Here is a 16,079-nt window from a genome sequence, read left to right as displayed (position 1 = left end):
GGACAGGGTACTGAATTTGGATGATCAGCCATGATCTCATTGAATGGCGGAGCAGGCTTGAGGGGCCGAATGGCCTGCTCCTATCTTCTATGTTTCTATGCTATGTCATGTCTGCTGAGGATAGCGGCTCACTATGCCAGAGATTAGAATGAACAAAGATTTAAGGTGTGACTCACCTTTATTCTAACCACAGCCAGCATTTTATTCATTTAATAATTATCATATGGGAGCCACTAAGTGAAGTGCCTTTCAATAGTGAAGCTTTTTCCATTTTTAACTCCACCACCCCAGGTGGGTTGAAGTAACATCTGTCACTATCTGCCTAGTCTCGGTTATGCTGATGGTCGTAGTGGAGAAATCTGCAAATTAGGTTGTTCTCCAGTTTTTCTCCAAACCATGCCAGGTAGTTGAATTATAAAAATTAAATCAGTTATTTGGCAGCCAAGTTGCTAGCAAAACTACACATCTTAATACAAAACAAAATTTGTCAGAATATTTAATCATTTTACTCACCTACTATTCCACACCCTAATGAACTTATTGGCAATAACTTCTGATGGCTGTATTTTTAGGATTACCTTCACATTATCGATTCCCTGGAGATGCCCAGCCCAGATCCTCAGTACCTTCTTGACTTGGCACGGTATAGACACTGGGGAGATTCTGTCCTCCTTGTAGATGTGTAAGTATTTGTTCTTTTGTACTATGATGCAATATTTGTGAACCTCCGAAAAAATAGGTTAACTGAATATAACTGTTTTGAGAGACAATTAGTTCAAGCTTTTTAATCCACTACCAAAGAAAGATAATGTGACGCAATATTACCTTTACTGGCAATACATTAATAAATGTACCATTTAATGATCTGATTCTTTCATTGTACAGTTGGCACTGGCATTTGATCATGTTTTACCCTCATTCTGGGGAATTGAGTTCAACTGCTGGTCAATTAGTCATCACACAGGAAAATTTTAATTTTAATTCTATTCAAGAAAAATCAAAATGTAGTCTACCAAAGGAAAGTTATATGAAATGCATTTTATTTAAATCACTCGATTCAGAGTATACAGGGTATCATAGTGTAAAAGTTTTGGTAATGTAGTAGGTACTGGACTAGCTACCATAAGGTCATCAATTCAAATTTTACCATAGCAAGTTGTGAAATTGAATTCAATAAATCTGCTCATTAGTGGTCAAAAAATGCCCATGAAAGTTGCTAGATTGTCAGAAGAACCCAACTGGTTCACTAATCTTTCAGGAAGGAGTACCGGCCACCTGTGCACAACTCTGAAGAGCTTTGGCAAGCTACTCAGTTGTAAAAACAATAGCTACAGAAGGCTCACCATCACTTTATCAGGGCAGCTAGCGATGGGCAATAAATGCAGTCTTGCAGTTAGCGCCCACATCCAGAGAATAAATAATACAAACGTGTTTTCTGTTAAGGTCGTTTTTACTTTAAGGCATGGCCCTATGACAATTCATACACAATCTTTACTGTGGCCATCTGACATTCTGTATGAAATTCCTTTAAATGGGAATGTTCAATCTGGCAGGAGCTACCCAAGCACATTATCTGCCCTACATCCTACTGCTACACAGACACCTATTAAAAAAGAAACCAGCCAGATGGTAAGCTCAAGCTGAAGGAGCAGCTGTGAAATGGTAGCTTTCATACTACTTTTGCAGCTGGCACCTATTCACAGCAATGGGGAGACAGAGAAGCCGACCTACTTACCTGACGTGAACCTCGTTAAAGTGGTAAAATAGAAATAGGCTGGCAAAACAGTAGTTAACAAGCATTTAACTATCTTAAATGCTGCTTGGTGTTGGGTCCGTTCTGAAATCACAAACACGACATTTTGGAAACTTACATGGAGGCAGTTTTGGAGCGGGCTCCCAACCTGCTGTCAATCATTTCGATTTTGACAGCGGACCTGCCTCCAAACCCACCCTCTGAGCGCTGGCAAAATCATGGCCATAGATTTTCCTTCCCTTTTGAGTTTAGCAGCTTGGCAATTTGGGTAACATGAAAAGAAGAATGCATGTTTTTTGGTGCAATTAATGACCGAACAAAATCTCAAACTTTAGTCATATATTCCTTCCGTTTCATTAGCAAGCTGTTGATTAGAGAAAACCGGCTTGTTTTTCCAAGAGGAAATGTCAACTGAAATTTCTGTTTTACTGTGGCAAGATACTGTAACAATTACTTTATTAAATGTTTCTGTATGTATTGTGAAATTGATTGTTACTATTCATTCCTTTAGTAATGAAGATATGCCAGAAAATATTTTAGAGGCAACAAAATATTCTAAAACTGTAACTGTGATGCCTGTTATAGGTAAGATTTTTTTTTTTGTCTTATTGCTTGGTCCAAAATAAATAAATTTAAAGAAAATTTCAGAATATCTGTAACAATTCATATCAAATAGCCCTAAATCTGTTTGTCATTGTGGTAGAACCTTTAACGTGCAACATACATTCACCCAGTGGCTCAGTAGGTAAGTCCATGCCCTGGCATGATACTAAGCTTTAGAGAACAGGAAGGGCCCTGGCTCAGTATCTCTGCTGCAGAAGCACAATTGGCTTCTGTATCTCTGGGCTAGGGAGAGGGAAAACAAAATCAGCCAGGGTTTCTGATTCTTAATGATTAACCTCTAATGGAAAGTGTCTGCAGATTTTGGATGAAGACAGGATCGAGTTGGACTGTGATGTCTTTTTCCAGGTTAACTCTCACCTAGATGACCATTCTTCATTAGTTATCAGAGGGCTGCCAATGCCCATGGAACTCTACAACTTTTAGAATATGAAGAGAGTGGGGAGGGCAAAATAACGTAACACATCAGCAACCATCTTCTTCACTCCATCAGTACAATATCAAAACCCCCTTTATATTCCTTCAATAAGTGGATTGCAACTTGCCGTACTTTGTTTCCAGAGTGTGTTAGAATAGGGAATTTATTCTCATGTTTCAGTTAACAGTACCAATTCAAAAATGAATAGTATCTTTACATTACAACTGTGGCTACACTTGGAAAAAGTATTTCCTTGGCTGTAAAACGCTTTGAGACGTCCGGTGGTCGTGAAAGGTGCTAAATAAACCTAAGTCTTTCTTTCTCTGACTCTGATTTTTCCATCCATCTCATTTCTTTATTTACTTTCCTATGTTTCATTTTATACTAGTTTTCAATGAAATCCTGACAGCATGATTTATGTTAAATGAGCCAATGTAATGTGGGAAACAGTTAAAAGCCTGAGCAGAAACAACAACATATTCAGATAGACCAGAATCTGGGGAATTTATAATGGGGAACAAAGAAATGGCTGACCAGTTAAATACATACTTTGGTTCTGTCTTCACAAAGGAGGAGAAGACCCCAGAGATGTCGGGGAACATAGGGTCTAATGAGAGGGAGGAACTGAATGAAATCAGTATTTGTAGGGAAATGGTGTTAGGGAAATTGACGGGATTGAAGGGCGATAAAGCCCCAGGGCCTGATGATCTACATCCTAGGAGGATGCAGAGAAACTCCAGTATGATTTGGACAGGTTGGGTGATTAGGCAGATGCATGGCAGATGCAGTATAATGTGGATAAATGCGAGGTTATCCACTTTGGTGGCAAAAACAGGAAGGCAGATTATTATCTGAACGGCAATAGATTGGGAAAAGGGGAAGTGCAACGAGACCTGGGTGTCCTTGTGCACCAGTCACTGAAGGTAAGCATGCAGGTGCAGCAGGCAAATAGTATGTTGGCCTTCACAGCGAGAGGATTCGAGTACAGGAGCAAGTATGTCTTGCTACAGTTGTACAAAGCCTTGGTGAGACCACACCTTGAGTATTGTGTGGAGTTTTGGTCACCTTATCTGAGGAAGGATGTTCTTGCCATGGAGGGAGTGCAGCGAAGATTCATCAGAATGATACCTGGGATGGCAAGAATGACGTATGAGGAGTGATTGGGCTTATACTCACTGGAGTTTAGAAGAATGAGAGGGGATCTCATTGAAACTTATAAAATTCTAACAGGACTAGACAGACTAAATGCAGGATGTTCCCAATGGCAGGAGAGTCCAGAACCAGGGGTCACAGTCTAAGGATAAGGGGTAAGCCATTTAGGACAGAGATGAGGAGGAATTTCTTCACCCAGAGAATGGTGAACCTGTGGAATTCTCTACCACAGAAGGCAGTTGAGGCCAATTCATTAAATATATTTAAGAAGGAGTTAGATATATTTCTTAAGGCTAAAGGGATCTGGGGAGAAAGCAGGGACAGGGTACTGAATTTGGATGATCAGCCATGATCTCATTAAATGGCAGAGCAGGCTCGAGGGGCCGAATGGCCTACTCCTGCTCCTTTCTTATGTCTGTTTCTATGATCTTACTGAAGCAGAAGCACATGCATCAGACAGGTATTGACGATCACAAAACTGTTTCAAGCAAGAAACTACATTAGTTGCAAAATGTTCCTTGAACATTCCATCCACTCATATTCCTACCACAGGATTGCAGATCTCAACCCGACATCGGACACCACTATCCACTTCCAATCACTCTGGAAAAACTGTCTTTAACTCCTACTCTTTTATTCTCCCTTCTTCTAATCAATGTTTAAGGAAAAATGGGAAGTTACCTATTTGTTACTTTTTAAAAGTAGACCAGCTATATATTTAGTTTCACACTTGCATTTCTAGAGTGCTCTTGTACAGAAAGCTATAAAATGGTACAGTTGGAGTTGATTGCAAAGTTCCTTTTAAATTCCTTTTTAAATACAGTTTGTGGAAGATTACCAGTAAGAAAGAGAAAGAACTTTCATTTATGCAATGCCTTATTATGTCAAGATGTCGCAAAAGTGTTTCACAGCCAATTCATTATTTTTAAGTAGTCAATCTGGCAGCTAATTTGAACACAGCAAAATCTCACAAATAGCAATGAGATATGACCAGCTAATCTGTGAGATGTTATTTATGGATTTCCATACTTTATTGGTAGAAGAAATGGTGCTAGGAGAATAATGGTACTGTCACAGTTTCTCCTGTTCATTTATCCAATTTGTAGCTGAGTCATACAGACAAGGTCTGAATCCCTGAATTACAATTGGCTCCAGCAATCCTGCTGCTAATGCATGAGAACAGGATTGGGTGGAGCTGTGATAACCTCTGCTATTAAGTAGCCGGTCAATACTGACCGTCAAGGCTTGCATGTGAATAACGATCACTGGGGAGAGGATCATGGAGGGTGACTACTGCCCAAGCAAGAAGTCAGTGCCTTGGGGAACAGGAGGTGAGAAAATGAAGTTTAAAGAAAAGCACTCACCTTATCTGTAAAAACTTGTTGGCTATTAAGCCTGCAGGCAAGGTACACAGTAATGCTATTATTCTTCTAATTACTGACTTACCAGCTCTTATGTGGTTTGCTGAGGTGAAATTGAATTGCTTATCGGAGCAGTTAAGAGGAATACTCCAGGGAATTGTCTATTTTTTCACTAATCTTGTAAATGTTTTTCATTTTATCAGTAAAATCCATGTCTCTGCTGATTTGGTTGGAACACTACACTGACCCCCTCTCCCTCTCAACCAGGACTGGTTGGGCCAAACAGCCTGTTTCTGTGCTGTATCCTTAGATGAGGAAAAGAGGGGTAAAAAGCCAAGTTCTAGTCCTGATCACATGTTAGGGAACGTGAGAATCTTGGTGACCTTTTTCTTGTCTCTGCTGAACCTATATAACATTCTATTGCTGCCCTACCCAGCTTCTGTCATGACTGCCAGTGTTCTCACAGGAAAAAAGATCCAATATATTAGGAACAGGTCATTCAGTAAAGATTGTAACTTGAGGAGGCTGCTTTAATCTGATTTTTTTAGATCCTTCAGCAGACCCACTGTTCCTAGAGTGTGAGCTGTATGACTACTCCCAATATAATTTGTTAAATGGTGGGTGGTGGGGGGAGGAGGTTACATTGTTTATTTAGGAAACAAGATGGCAGAACCTGTTAATGAAGGACAACGAAGAAGTCCATGCTCTTACAGTAGGTTGAGTCCTCCATCACAAACCTACTCGATTCAATATTAATTAGCTGTCACAAGAATAATTAGAGCTGGGTTGAGGATGTATCCTACAACTAATTTGCACTTTATGCTATCATGAGATGTAAAAAAAATTCTCATTTAATCACAAAGGAAAGCTGCTTCCAAATGGTCTGTATTTTACTGACTTTCTGAAATGCTGCTCTATTTTCTTTCAGGGATGAATGTTCACAGTATGCTGAAACATGAGACCTTGGTTCTAACCTTGGATGCGGTCCGTTTTCTAGAGAAGAAGTTGCTGTGGCACGATACCAGATTCTCCCCCCTCTATCCATTCAAACTACCTTACAGAGACTTTCCTTAAGCATTGAGTGGAAAACAAGTTTAGAAAAGAGGACTTTTTATTTTGTACGATTTCAATAAAATCATTGACTTCATTGTGCAAATGTATGCTTTGTTAGTCAATTACAAAAGGACATTATTTATATAAAAAGTGTCCCGATTTCATCCAGTTATAAAGGGTAGAAAAATTTCTGTGGAATGGTTCCACTTGCTAGATCGTGTCTAATTTGCCATCGCAATGCAGACCTTTTCTTCTCTGTTGGTACAACATAGTCATTTGGAACATAAATGCGTTGAGGTTTCTATGGTGGGGTGGGGAGAAGGCAAAGAGAAGATAGTTATTCTATTGATAATCCACAAGCTACTTCTAAACTTACTAAGAAGCAATTAAAAGCCAGATTAGCAACATTTACAACAAAAACAAAGTGGAGATCTACTTTCAGGCATTTGTGTGACTCTTCAGTTACGTAACTCAGAAGTGCATATCAAACATGTCGACTTACAACAACTTGTATTTATATAGCACCTTCAACGTAGTAAAACGTCCCATGGCACTGCACAGGAGTATTTTAAGACAAAAAATGACACCGAACCACAAGGATAAATTAGGGCAGGTGACCAAAATCTTGGTCAAAGAGGTAGGTTTTAAGGAGCGTCTTAAAGGAGGAAAGAGGGGTAGCGAGGCGGAGAGGCTTAGGCAGGGAATTCCAGAGCTTGGGGCCTAGGCAACAGAAGGCACGGCCACCAAAGGTTGAGCGATTATAATCAGGGATGCGCAAGAGGGCAGACTCACCGGCGGCAGCAGCGAGAGCGGCCCTGGGTGGAGACTGAGCGCGGAGACCGAGGAGTTAAGGAGCGGGGAGAGAGAGAGTGGCCCAGACTCACCGGCGGCAGCAGAGAGAAGTAAAAAGTAATCTAAGTGGATGTCACCAGAAAGCAGGTAAGTGATTGGTTGGTGAGTATTTCGCTTTTTTCCAAACTTGATTTTTGTGGTTTATAGTTTCATGGGTCTCTGTTGTGTAGCGGGGAGTGCTAGTAAACAAGGGCCCTTGAGTATATCATTTAATTGTAGTGTAATTGGTGGTATTGATTTGATTTAATTTAATTTGAATTAATTAAAGGGTAAGTCATGGCAGCACAGCTCGGCCCCGTGGCATGCTCCTCCTGCACTATGTGGGAAATCAGGGACACTTCCTGTGTCCCTGACGACCATGTGTGCGTGAAGTGTATCCAGCTGCAGCTACTGACAGACTGCATTGTGGTGCTGGAGCTGCGAATGGATACATACTGGAGCATTCGCGATGCTGAAGACATTGTGGATAGCACGTTTAGGGAGTTGGTCACACCACAGGTAAAGGCTGCACAGGCATGAAGGGAATGGGTGACCATCAGGCAGAGTAGTAGGCGCAGGTAGTGCAGGGGTCCCCTGTGGCCATCCCCCTTTCAAACAGATATACCACTTTGGATATTGTTGAGGGAGATGGCTTATCGGGGGAAGGCAGCAGCAACCAACTTCCTGGCACCATGGGTGGTCCTGCTGCACAGGACGGGAGGAAAAAGAGCGGGAGAGCTATAGTGATAGGGGATTCTATTGCCGGGGAATAAATAGGCGTTTCTGCGGCCGCAAACGAGACTCCAAGATGGTATGTTGCCTCCCTGGTGCAAGGGTCAAGGATGTCTCTGGGCGGCTGCAGGGCATTCTGGAGGGGGAGGGTGAACAGCCAGTTGTCATGCATATAGGTACCAACGACATAGGTAAAAAACAGGATGAGGTCCTAAAAGCTGAATACAGGGAGTTAGGAGGTAAATTAAAAAATAGGACCTCAAAATTGCTACCAGTGCCACATGCTAGTCAGAGTAGAAATAGAAGGATATTTCAGATGAATACGTTGCTAGAGGAATGGTGCAAAGGGGAGGGATTCAAATTCCTGGGACATTGGAACCGGTTCTGGGGGAGGTGGGAACAGTACAAACTGGACGGTTTGCACCTGGGTGGGACCGGAACCGATGTCCATGGGGGGGGTGTTTGCTAGTGCTGTTGGGGAGGGTTTAAACTAAAATGGCATGGGGTTGGGAACCTGTGCAGGGAGAAGAAAGGGAAGCAAGGATAGAAACAAAAGACAGGAAGGAGAAAAGCAAAAGTGGAAGGCAGAGAAATCAAGGGTGTAAATCAAACAGGGCCACAGTAAATAATAATTCTAAAAGGACTAAGTGTTAAAATATCAAGCCTGAAGGCTTTGTGTTTTAATGCGAGGAGCATTCGTAATAAGGTGGATGAATTAGCTGCGCAAATAGATGTAAACGGATATGATATAATTGGGATTACGGAGACATGGCTCCAGGGTGACCAAGACTGGGAATTCAACATCCAGGGGTATTCAATATTCAGGAAGGACAGGAAAAAGGGAAAAGGAGGTGGGGTAGCATTGCTGGTTAAAGGGGAGATTAACACAATACTAAGGAAGGATATTAGCTCTGATGATGTGGAATCTGTATGGGCAGAGCTAAGAAATACCATGGGGCAGAAAACGTTAGTGGGAGTTGCATACAGACCCCCAAACAGTAATGCTGAGGTTGGGGATAGCATTAAACGGGAAATTAGAGACGCGTGCAGTAAGGGCACAGCAGTTATCATGGGTGACTTTAATCTACATATAGATTGGGCTAACCAAATTAGTAACAATACTGTGGAGGAGGAATTCCTGGAGTGTATATGGGATGGTTTCCTGGACCAATATGTTGAGGAACCAACTAGAGATCAGGCCATCTTAGACTGGGTATTATGCAATGAGAAAGGATTAATTAGCAATCTTGTTGTGCGAGGCCCCTTGGGGAGGAGCGATCATAATATGATAGAATTAGAAATCTTCATTAAAATGGAGTGTGAAGTAGTTGACTCAGAGACTAGGGTCCTGAATTTAAATAAAGGAAACTACAATGGTATGAGGTACGAGTTGGCTAGGATGGATTGGGGAACGTTACAGGGTTGACTGTGGATAGGCAATGGCAAACATTTAAAGATCGCATGGATGAACTACAGAATTTGTTCATCCCGGTTTGGCATAAAAATAAAACAAAAAAGGTGTGGTGATTATTCTTTGTTTAGTAAGAAGTATTGTAATTGGTTGTTTGTTTCCTACCTTGAGATATATGCTGTAAACTCATTGGTAGTTGATGTCATGTGATTTGTGGTGGCCATCTTAAATTCAGTTATCTACAGCCTTGGTTGGGACTGGGTGTTGAAAGATGTGCTACTGGATTTTTAAAGTTAATAAAGCCTAGATTTAGAAAGGCAAATCTCTTTATTTCAATTTATTAACTTTGTCAGAATGGAGCGATATCTTCAACCGGAACGATTCAATGCTGACCCTAATTCTGCAGGAGTGGATCATAAATGGAAACACTGGTATCGTACATTTAAAAACTTTTTGGGTGTGTTGGATCAAGAGTCTCTAAATAAGCTGAATATGCTGATCAACTACATTGCTCCGGATGTGTATAAGTATATTTTGGACTGTGAAACTTACGAATTGGCTATTTCTACATTGGAAAAGATTTTTGTTAAACCAAAGAATGAGGTATTTGCACGTCACCATCTATCTGCCCGTAGGCAGCAGGTGGGAGAATCTTTGGATACTTATTTACAAGCACTTCGGCGCCTTAGTGCTAACTGTAATTATAAGGCCGTGACGGTAGAAGAATATAAGGAAGAATCGGTACGGGATGCTTTTATTAATGGATTACTGTCTAGATCAATTCGTCAGCGGTTGTTAGAAAATAAGACTTTGGATCTCAAGAGTGCTTTCGAGCAAGCCTCTACATTGGATGTGGCTCAGAGAAGTTCGGATTCTTATGCTCTTTTTAGTCGGTCTGCGACTGTGGTTTCGGCAGTTCCAGATGAAAAGGAATTATGTGGACTTAATAGGAGTGGTTTACTAGATTCTGAAACAGTTTCTACTTCGGCGGCTGTTGCCTCTAGGATTCAGAAGTGTTATTTTTGTGGGAATGTCCGGCACCCTCGTCTGAAGTGTCCTGCTCGGGAGGCTGTGTGTAGTAAATGCGGCAAGAGAGGTCATTATGCACGTGTTTGTAAATCATCAGGTTCAATTACCTCCTCTGCGACTATTCAGCCTTTAGATAGGGCGTTTATTGCATCAATTTCTGCTGCATTTGCTCATGGCCTAAACAAAGCTATAGTTATGGCCCAAGTTAATGGGTTAGAAGTGAAGGCCCTTATAGATACGGGCAGTACCGAGAGTTTTATAAGTCTTCAGTTTACGAAGGAGAAGCGTTTGAAAATTTCGCCTGTTACTTATCAGGTGTGTATGGCTCAGACGACTCTCACTTCACAAGTAGCTGGTTGTTGCCTTGTGAAATTGATTCTTCTAGGTAATACGTATACTGATATACGCCTATCTGTTTTGCCTAATCTCTGTGCGGATATTTTGATTGGTCATGATGTGCTTCAATTACACGAGTCTCTCAGTCTTTTGTTTGGAGGGACTAAGCCACCTTTATCTATTTGTGGATTAACCTCTTTATCCATTTCTCCATTATCACTTTTTTCCAATTTGATGCCGGATTGTAAGCCAATTGCTACCAAGTCAAGAAGGTATAGCAGTCAGGATAGAGAATGTATTAATTCTGAAGTTCAACGTCTTTTATTGGAAGGAATCATTGAACCTAGTTGTTTGCCTTGGCGGGCACAGGTAGTTGTCACCACTAACGAGAGACATAAGAAACGAATGGTGATAGACTACTCCCAAACTATTAATAGGTATACTCAATTAGATGCGTACCCTTTGCCTAAGATTGATGAGCTTATCAACAAAGTATCTCGGTATAAGGTTTTTAGCACTATTGACTTAGAGTGCTTATCATCAGATTCCTATTGTTAAGAGGGATCAACCATATACGGCCTTTGAGGCTGGCGGAAAGCTGTATCAGTTTTGCCGAATACCATTTGGTGTTACTAATGGTGTTGCTTGTTTTCAACGGGCAATGGATGCTTTTATAAGTGATAACTCTCTCTCTGACACCTTTTCATACTTAGATGACATCACGGTGTGTGGCAAATCAAGGGTGGAGCATGATTCTAATTTAGAAAAATTCCTTCAAGCTGCGGAAAGAGTTGGTTTAACTTTCAATAAAGAGAAGTGTATCTTTTCGACCAGAGGTAAATCTACTGGGGTATATTATCTCGGGAAACAAGATTAAACCAGATCCAGAACGTCTGCGACCATTGATTGATTTACCTTGTCCTACTAATTCTAAGGCTTTGCAACGAGTTGTTGGACTGTTTTCTTCTTATTCTAATTGGATTGCAAATTTTTCACAGAAGATCCGGCCCCTTATTCGGGTTACGACATATCCTCGATCATGGGAGGCCAGGACGTGTTTTGATAATTTTAAAAAGGATATCCTTGGAGCAGTTGTGCATTCTATTGATGAGCAGGTTCCCTTTGTGATTGAGACGGACGCTTCTGATTTTGCAATTGGGGCTACTCTGAACCAAAATGGAAGACCTGTGGCCTTTTTCTCACGTACCTTGAACAATAGTAAAAAAAGACATTCTTCAATAGAGAAAGAGGCGTATGCAATAGTAGAAGCACTGCGTAAATGGAGACATTATTTATCGGGGCGACATTTTACGTTGGTAACTGACCAAAAATCTGTGTCCTTTATGTTTGATGTCAAACATTTTGGAAAGATCAAGAATGATAAAATAATGAGGTGGAGGATTGAGTTGGCATGCTACCATTTTGATATAGTTTATCATCCGGGGAAGGATAATGTTGCTGCTGATGCGCTGTCGAGGGCTTATTGTTCTGTGATTCACGGAGATACGCTTATTAATCTTCACAATGCCTTATGCCATCCTGGGGTTACGAGGATGATACACTTCGTACGCAGTAAGAATTTGCCCTTTTCAGTTGAAGACGTCAAGCGGATGACTTCATCATGTTCTATCTGTGCTCGGTGTAAACCGAATTTCTTTAAGCCTCAACGAGCTCATCTTATAAAGGCTACTTCTCCTTTTGAACGTTTGAGCGTTGATTTTAAGGGGCCTCTTCCTTAAACGACTCAAAATCGATATATATTTACTGTAGTGGATGAGTTTTCAAGGTTCCCTTTTGCTTTTCCTTGCGCAGATGTATCAGCTGCTACAGTTATCAAATGTCTGACTCAACTTTTTGTCATTTTTGGGATGCCTGCGTATATCCATTCGGATCAGGGAAGTTCTTTTATGTCTTCCCAGTTGAAGGAATACCTTCAGAGTCGGGGAATCTCTACTAGTAGAACTACCCCGTATAATCCCCAGGGTAATGGACAGTGTGAACGATACAATGGGGTGATCTGGAAGGCAGTTATGTTGGCTTTGACATCCCGGAACCTTAAGAATACACAGTGGGAAATGGTACTGCCTGATGCCCTGCATTCCATTAGATCATTGCTTTCAACGGCTACTAATGTGACCCCCCATGAAAGGCTCTTTAACTATCCGCGGAGATCTACTACGGGATATTCAGTACCTTCATGGCTTACTATGCAGGGACCTGTGCTGCTTCGACACCATGTTAGATTGTCAAAATATGATCCTTTAGTGGAGGAGGTGGAGCTGTTGGAGGCAAATTCCCAATATGCTCATATTCGATTCCAAGATGGGAAAGAAAGTACTGTTTCAATTAAAGACTTGGCTCCTTGTGGTGGCCAGCCCTCTTCTGAGGATATTAACAATAGTCATGATTCAGATAATGTGGATGTCGTTACAGATACTACGAATATTTCCAATCCTATTGCAGATAATTATACTTCTATTAGTCAGCCTTCGATGGATGTTCATGACCGTCCCAGTTTACCTCCTGATGGGATTTCCAATCCGGAAACCGTTGATAATCGGGATATGGATAGCCTTCCTGCAGAAGATACTTCTGTGTCTCCTGGTGTGGGAGGGCAAGGAATTTCACCAGGGTTAAGAAGGTCGACACGAATAAGATATCCGGTCGACCGACTGAAAATGGACTTTTAAATTGATAGTAATGTTTTAAAATTGTTGAAATATTATTTGTATTGTTTTAGTTGTAAATAATTAATTATAAATTGTAAAGGTTATTTAGGTTGGAGTATATTTTAAAAGGAGGGGTGAATGTGGTGATTATGTTTAGTAAGAAGTATTGTAATTGGTTGTTTGTTTCCTACCTCGAGATATATGCTGTAAACTCATTGGTAGTTGATGTCATGTGATTCGTGGTGGCCATCTTAAATTCAGTTCTCTACAGCCTTGATTGGGACTGGGTGTTGAAAGATGTGCTACTGGATTTTTAAAGTTAATAAAGCCTAGATTTAGAAAGGCAAATTTACTCTATTTCAAAAAGTGACTCAACCGTGGCTAACAAGGGAAATTAGGGATAGCTTAAGATCCAAGGAGAGGACATATAATTTGTCCAGAAAAAGCAGTAAACCTGAGGATTGGGAGCAGTTTAGGATTCAACAAAGGAGGACAAAGGGATTAATTTAAGAGGGGGAAAATAGATTGAGAGTAAGCTTGCAAGGAACATAAAAACTGACTGTAAAAGCTTCTATAAATATGTGAAGAGAAAAAGATTGGTGAAGTCAAGTGTAGGTCCCTTGCAGTAAGAATCAGGGGAATTTATAAATGGGGAACAAAGAAATGGCTGACCAATTAAATACATACTTTGGTTCTGTCTTCACAAAGGAGGACACAAATAACCTCCCAGAGATAGCGGGGAACATAGGGTCTAATGAGAGGGTGGAATTGAATGAAATCAGTATTTGTAGGGAAATGGTGTTAGGGAAATTGATGGGATTGAAGGGCGATAAATCCCCAGGGCCTGATAATCTACATCCTAGGGTACTTAAGGAAGTGTCCCTAGAAATAGTAGATGCATTGCTGGTCATCTTCCAAAATTCTATAGACTCTGGAACAGTTCCCATGGATTGGAGGATAGCTAATGTAACCCCACCATTTAAAAAAGGTGGTAGAGAGAAAACGGGGAATTATAGATCGGTAAGCCTGACATTGGTAGTGGGGAAAATGCTAGAGTCCATTGTAAAAGATGTAATAACAGAGCACTTGGAAAACAGTGACAGGATCGGACAAAGTCAACATGGATTTACAAAAGTAAATCGTGCTTGACTAATCTACTGGAATTTTTTGAGGATGTAACTAGTAGAATAGATAAGGGAGAACCAGTGGATGTGGTGTATTTGAACTTTCAGAAAGCTTTCGATAAGGTCCCGCATAAGAGATTAGCGTGCAAAGTTAAAGCACATGGGATTGGGGGTAATGTACTGTCTTGGATAGAGAACTGGTTGGCAAACAGGAAGCAAAGAGTTAGAATAAACAGGTCTTTTTCCAAGTGGCAGGCAGTGACTAGTGGGGTACCACAGGGATCGGTGCTAGGACCCCAGCTAGTCACAATAAATATATAAATGATCTAGACGAGGGAACTAGATGTAATATCTCCAAGTTTGCAGATGACACAAAGCTGGGTGGGCGTGTGTGCGGAGGAGGATGCAGAGAAACTCCAGTATGATTTGGACAGGTTGGGTGATTATACTGCATTTGCCATGCATCTGCCCAATGTGGATAAATGCGAGGTTATCCATTTCGGTGGCAAAAACAGGAAGACAGATTATTATCTGAACGGCAATAGATTGGGAAAAGGGGAATTGCAACAAGACCTGGGTGTCCTTGTGCACCAGTCGCTGAAGGTAAGCATGCAGGTGCAGCAGGCGGTTAAGAAGGCAAATGGTATGTTGGCCTTTGTGCTGCCTCTCCCTCTAACTTAACCTCACTGTATGTATTTAACTTACTTATATATGTATAACCTACCTGTTGGGGCCGTTGCCCCTTTAACTTACCTTTTAGGGCCATTGCCCCTTTAAGACGCGCCTTAGCGTGCTGACGTCACGTCACGTACAACGTAGCGTGCTGACGTCACGGCACGTACGACGTGACGTGCGTGAGGCGGCTGCCGGCCCGACTCGGCCTTCCAGAAAGGCTGCCGGCACAGCCCGGCCTAGCGTCTTTGGCCGCATCTACCAGCCGCCGGGAGCGACGCGATCTTCCGCTCCCGCGGCAAGCATCGGCTCAGCCTGGCCTCCAGCTCCCGCTCCCGACTTCGGCCTCCACGGCCAGAAACGCGACCACGCGCATCACGTGACGCCCCAAGCGCGGACAACGCTACCGAGCGTGATGAGGTCATCACGCTCCCCACAGGACTGCTACGGAGTCCTCGTGGAGTCCTCGCTGGGACACAGACCTACACCACGGTGCTCCTACAGCAGCACAGGCTCCGGGCAGTTGTATTGTCCCCATGCTTGAGTCTTGGAAATTGTTTGTCTTTTTACAATTAGAATCGTTCAGTAAAGCGTTACAAGAAAAGTCAAGCCTTGTGATTTTATTGGAAGATATCGAGTTGTTCGCTATCTGTCTAGCTCTGCATAGAATCGCGTTGCGAGGGCAGAACAGTAAAAAGACAACAGCACAGTGGGCTCAAGCGCAGGAAGATACCACTCAGCTACCATGAGTCTACGCTCAGGAAAACAATATACCCTAGAGGACGTCGACCAGTCAAGCGAGAAGCATGAGCCTCTCCTAGCAAACGATGCCAAGTCACAGCCCTCTAAAGTATCCCCTAGGTCATCTCGGCGGTCCAGCAGACCGTCGTCATCGACAGCTTCTGCAGCCGCCAAAG

General features: G+C 41.9%; 2 protein-coding genes across 3 annotated transcripts in view; one reads left to right on the top strand and one right to left on the bottom strand.

Annotated features, from left to right (window-relative positions):
* The window catches only part of mrpl4 (mitochondrial ribosomal protein L4), a 29,612-nt gene extending 23,151 nt beyond the window's left edge, over nucleotides 1-6,461 (top strand). The window contains exons 7-9 of the mRNA XM_085980181.1: nucleotides 573-682; nucleotides 2,265-2,338; nucleotides 6,234-6,461. Coding sequence (XP_085836307.1) covers nucleotides 573-682; nucleotides 2,265-2,338; nucleotides 6,234-6,379 — 330 coding nt within the window. The 3' untranslated portion in view covers nucleotides 6,380-6,461. The remainder of the gene's footprint in view (nucleotides 1-572; nucleotides 683-2,264; nucleotides 2,339-6,233) is intronic.
* Nucleotides 6,399-16,079, bottom strand: part of hyls1 (HYLS1 centriolar and ciliogenesis associated) — a 29,372-nt gene continuing 19,691 nt past the window's right edge. For both annotated transcript variants that reach the window (XM_085980180.1, XM_085980179.1), the window contains exon 12: nucleotides 6,399-6,659. In XM_085980180.1, coding sequence (XP_085836306.1) covers nucleotides 6,528-6,659 — 132 coding nt within the window. In that variant the 3' untranslated portion in view covers nucleotides 6,399-6,527. The remainder of the gene's footprint in view (nucleotides 6,660-16,079) is intronic.

This window comes from Somniosus microcephalus, chromosome 3, assembly GCF_052327205.1.
Source record: "Somniosus microcephalus isolate GS21.2 chromosome 3, FLI_Smic_1.0, whole genome shotgun sequence".
In the NCBI taxonomy this organism is placed as follows: domain Eukaryota; kingdom Metazoa; phylum Chordata; class Chondrichthyes; order Squaliformes; family Somniosidae; genus Somniosus; species Somniosus microcephalus.
Note: the sequence above shows the minus strand (reverse complement) of the source record. Positions and strands in the feature narration are given on the sequence as shown.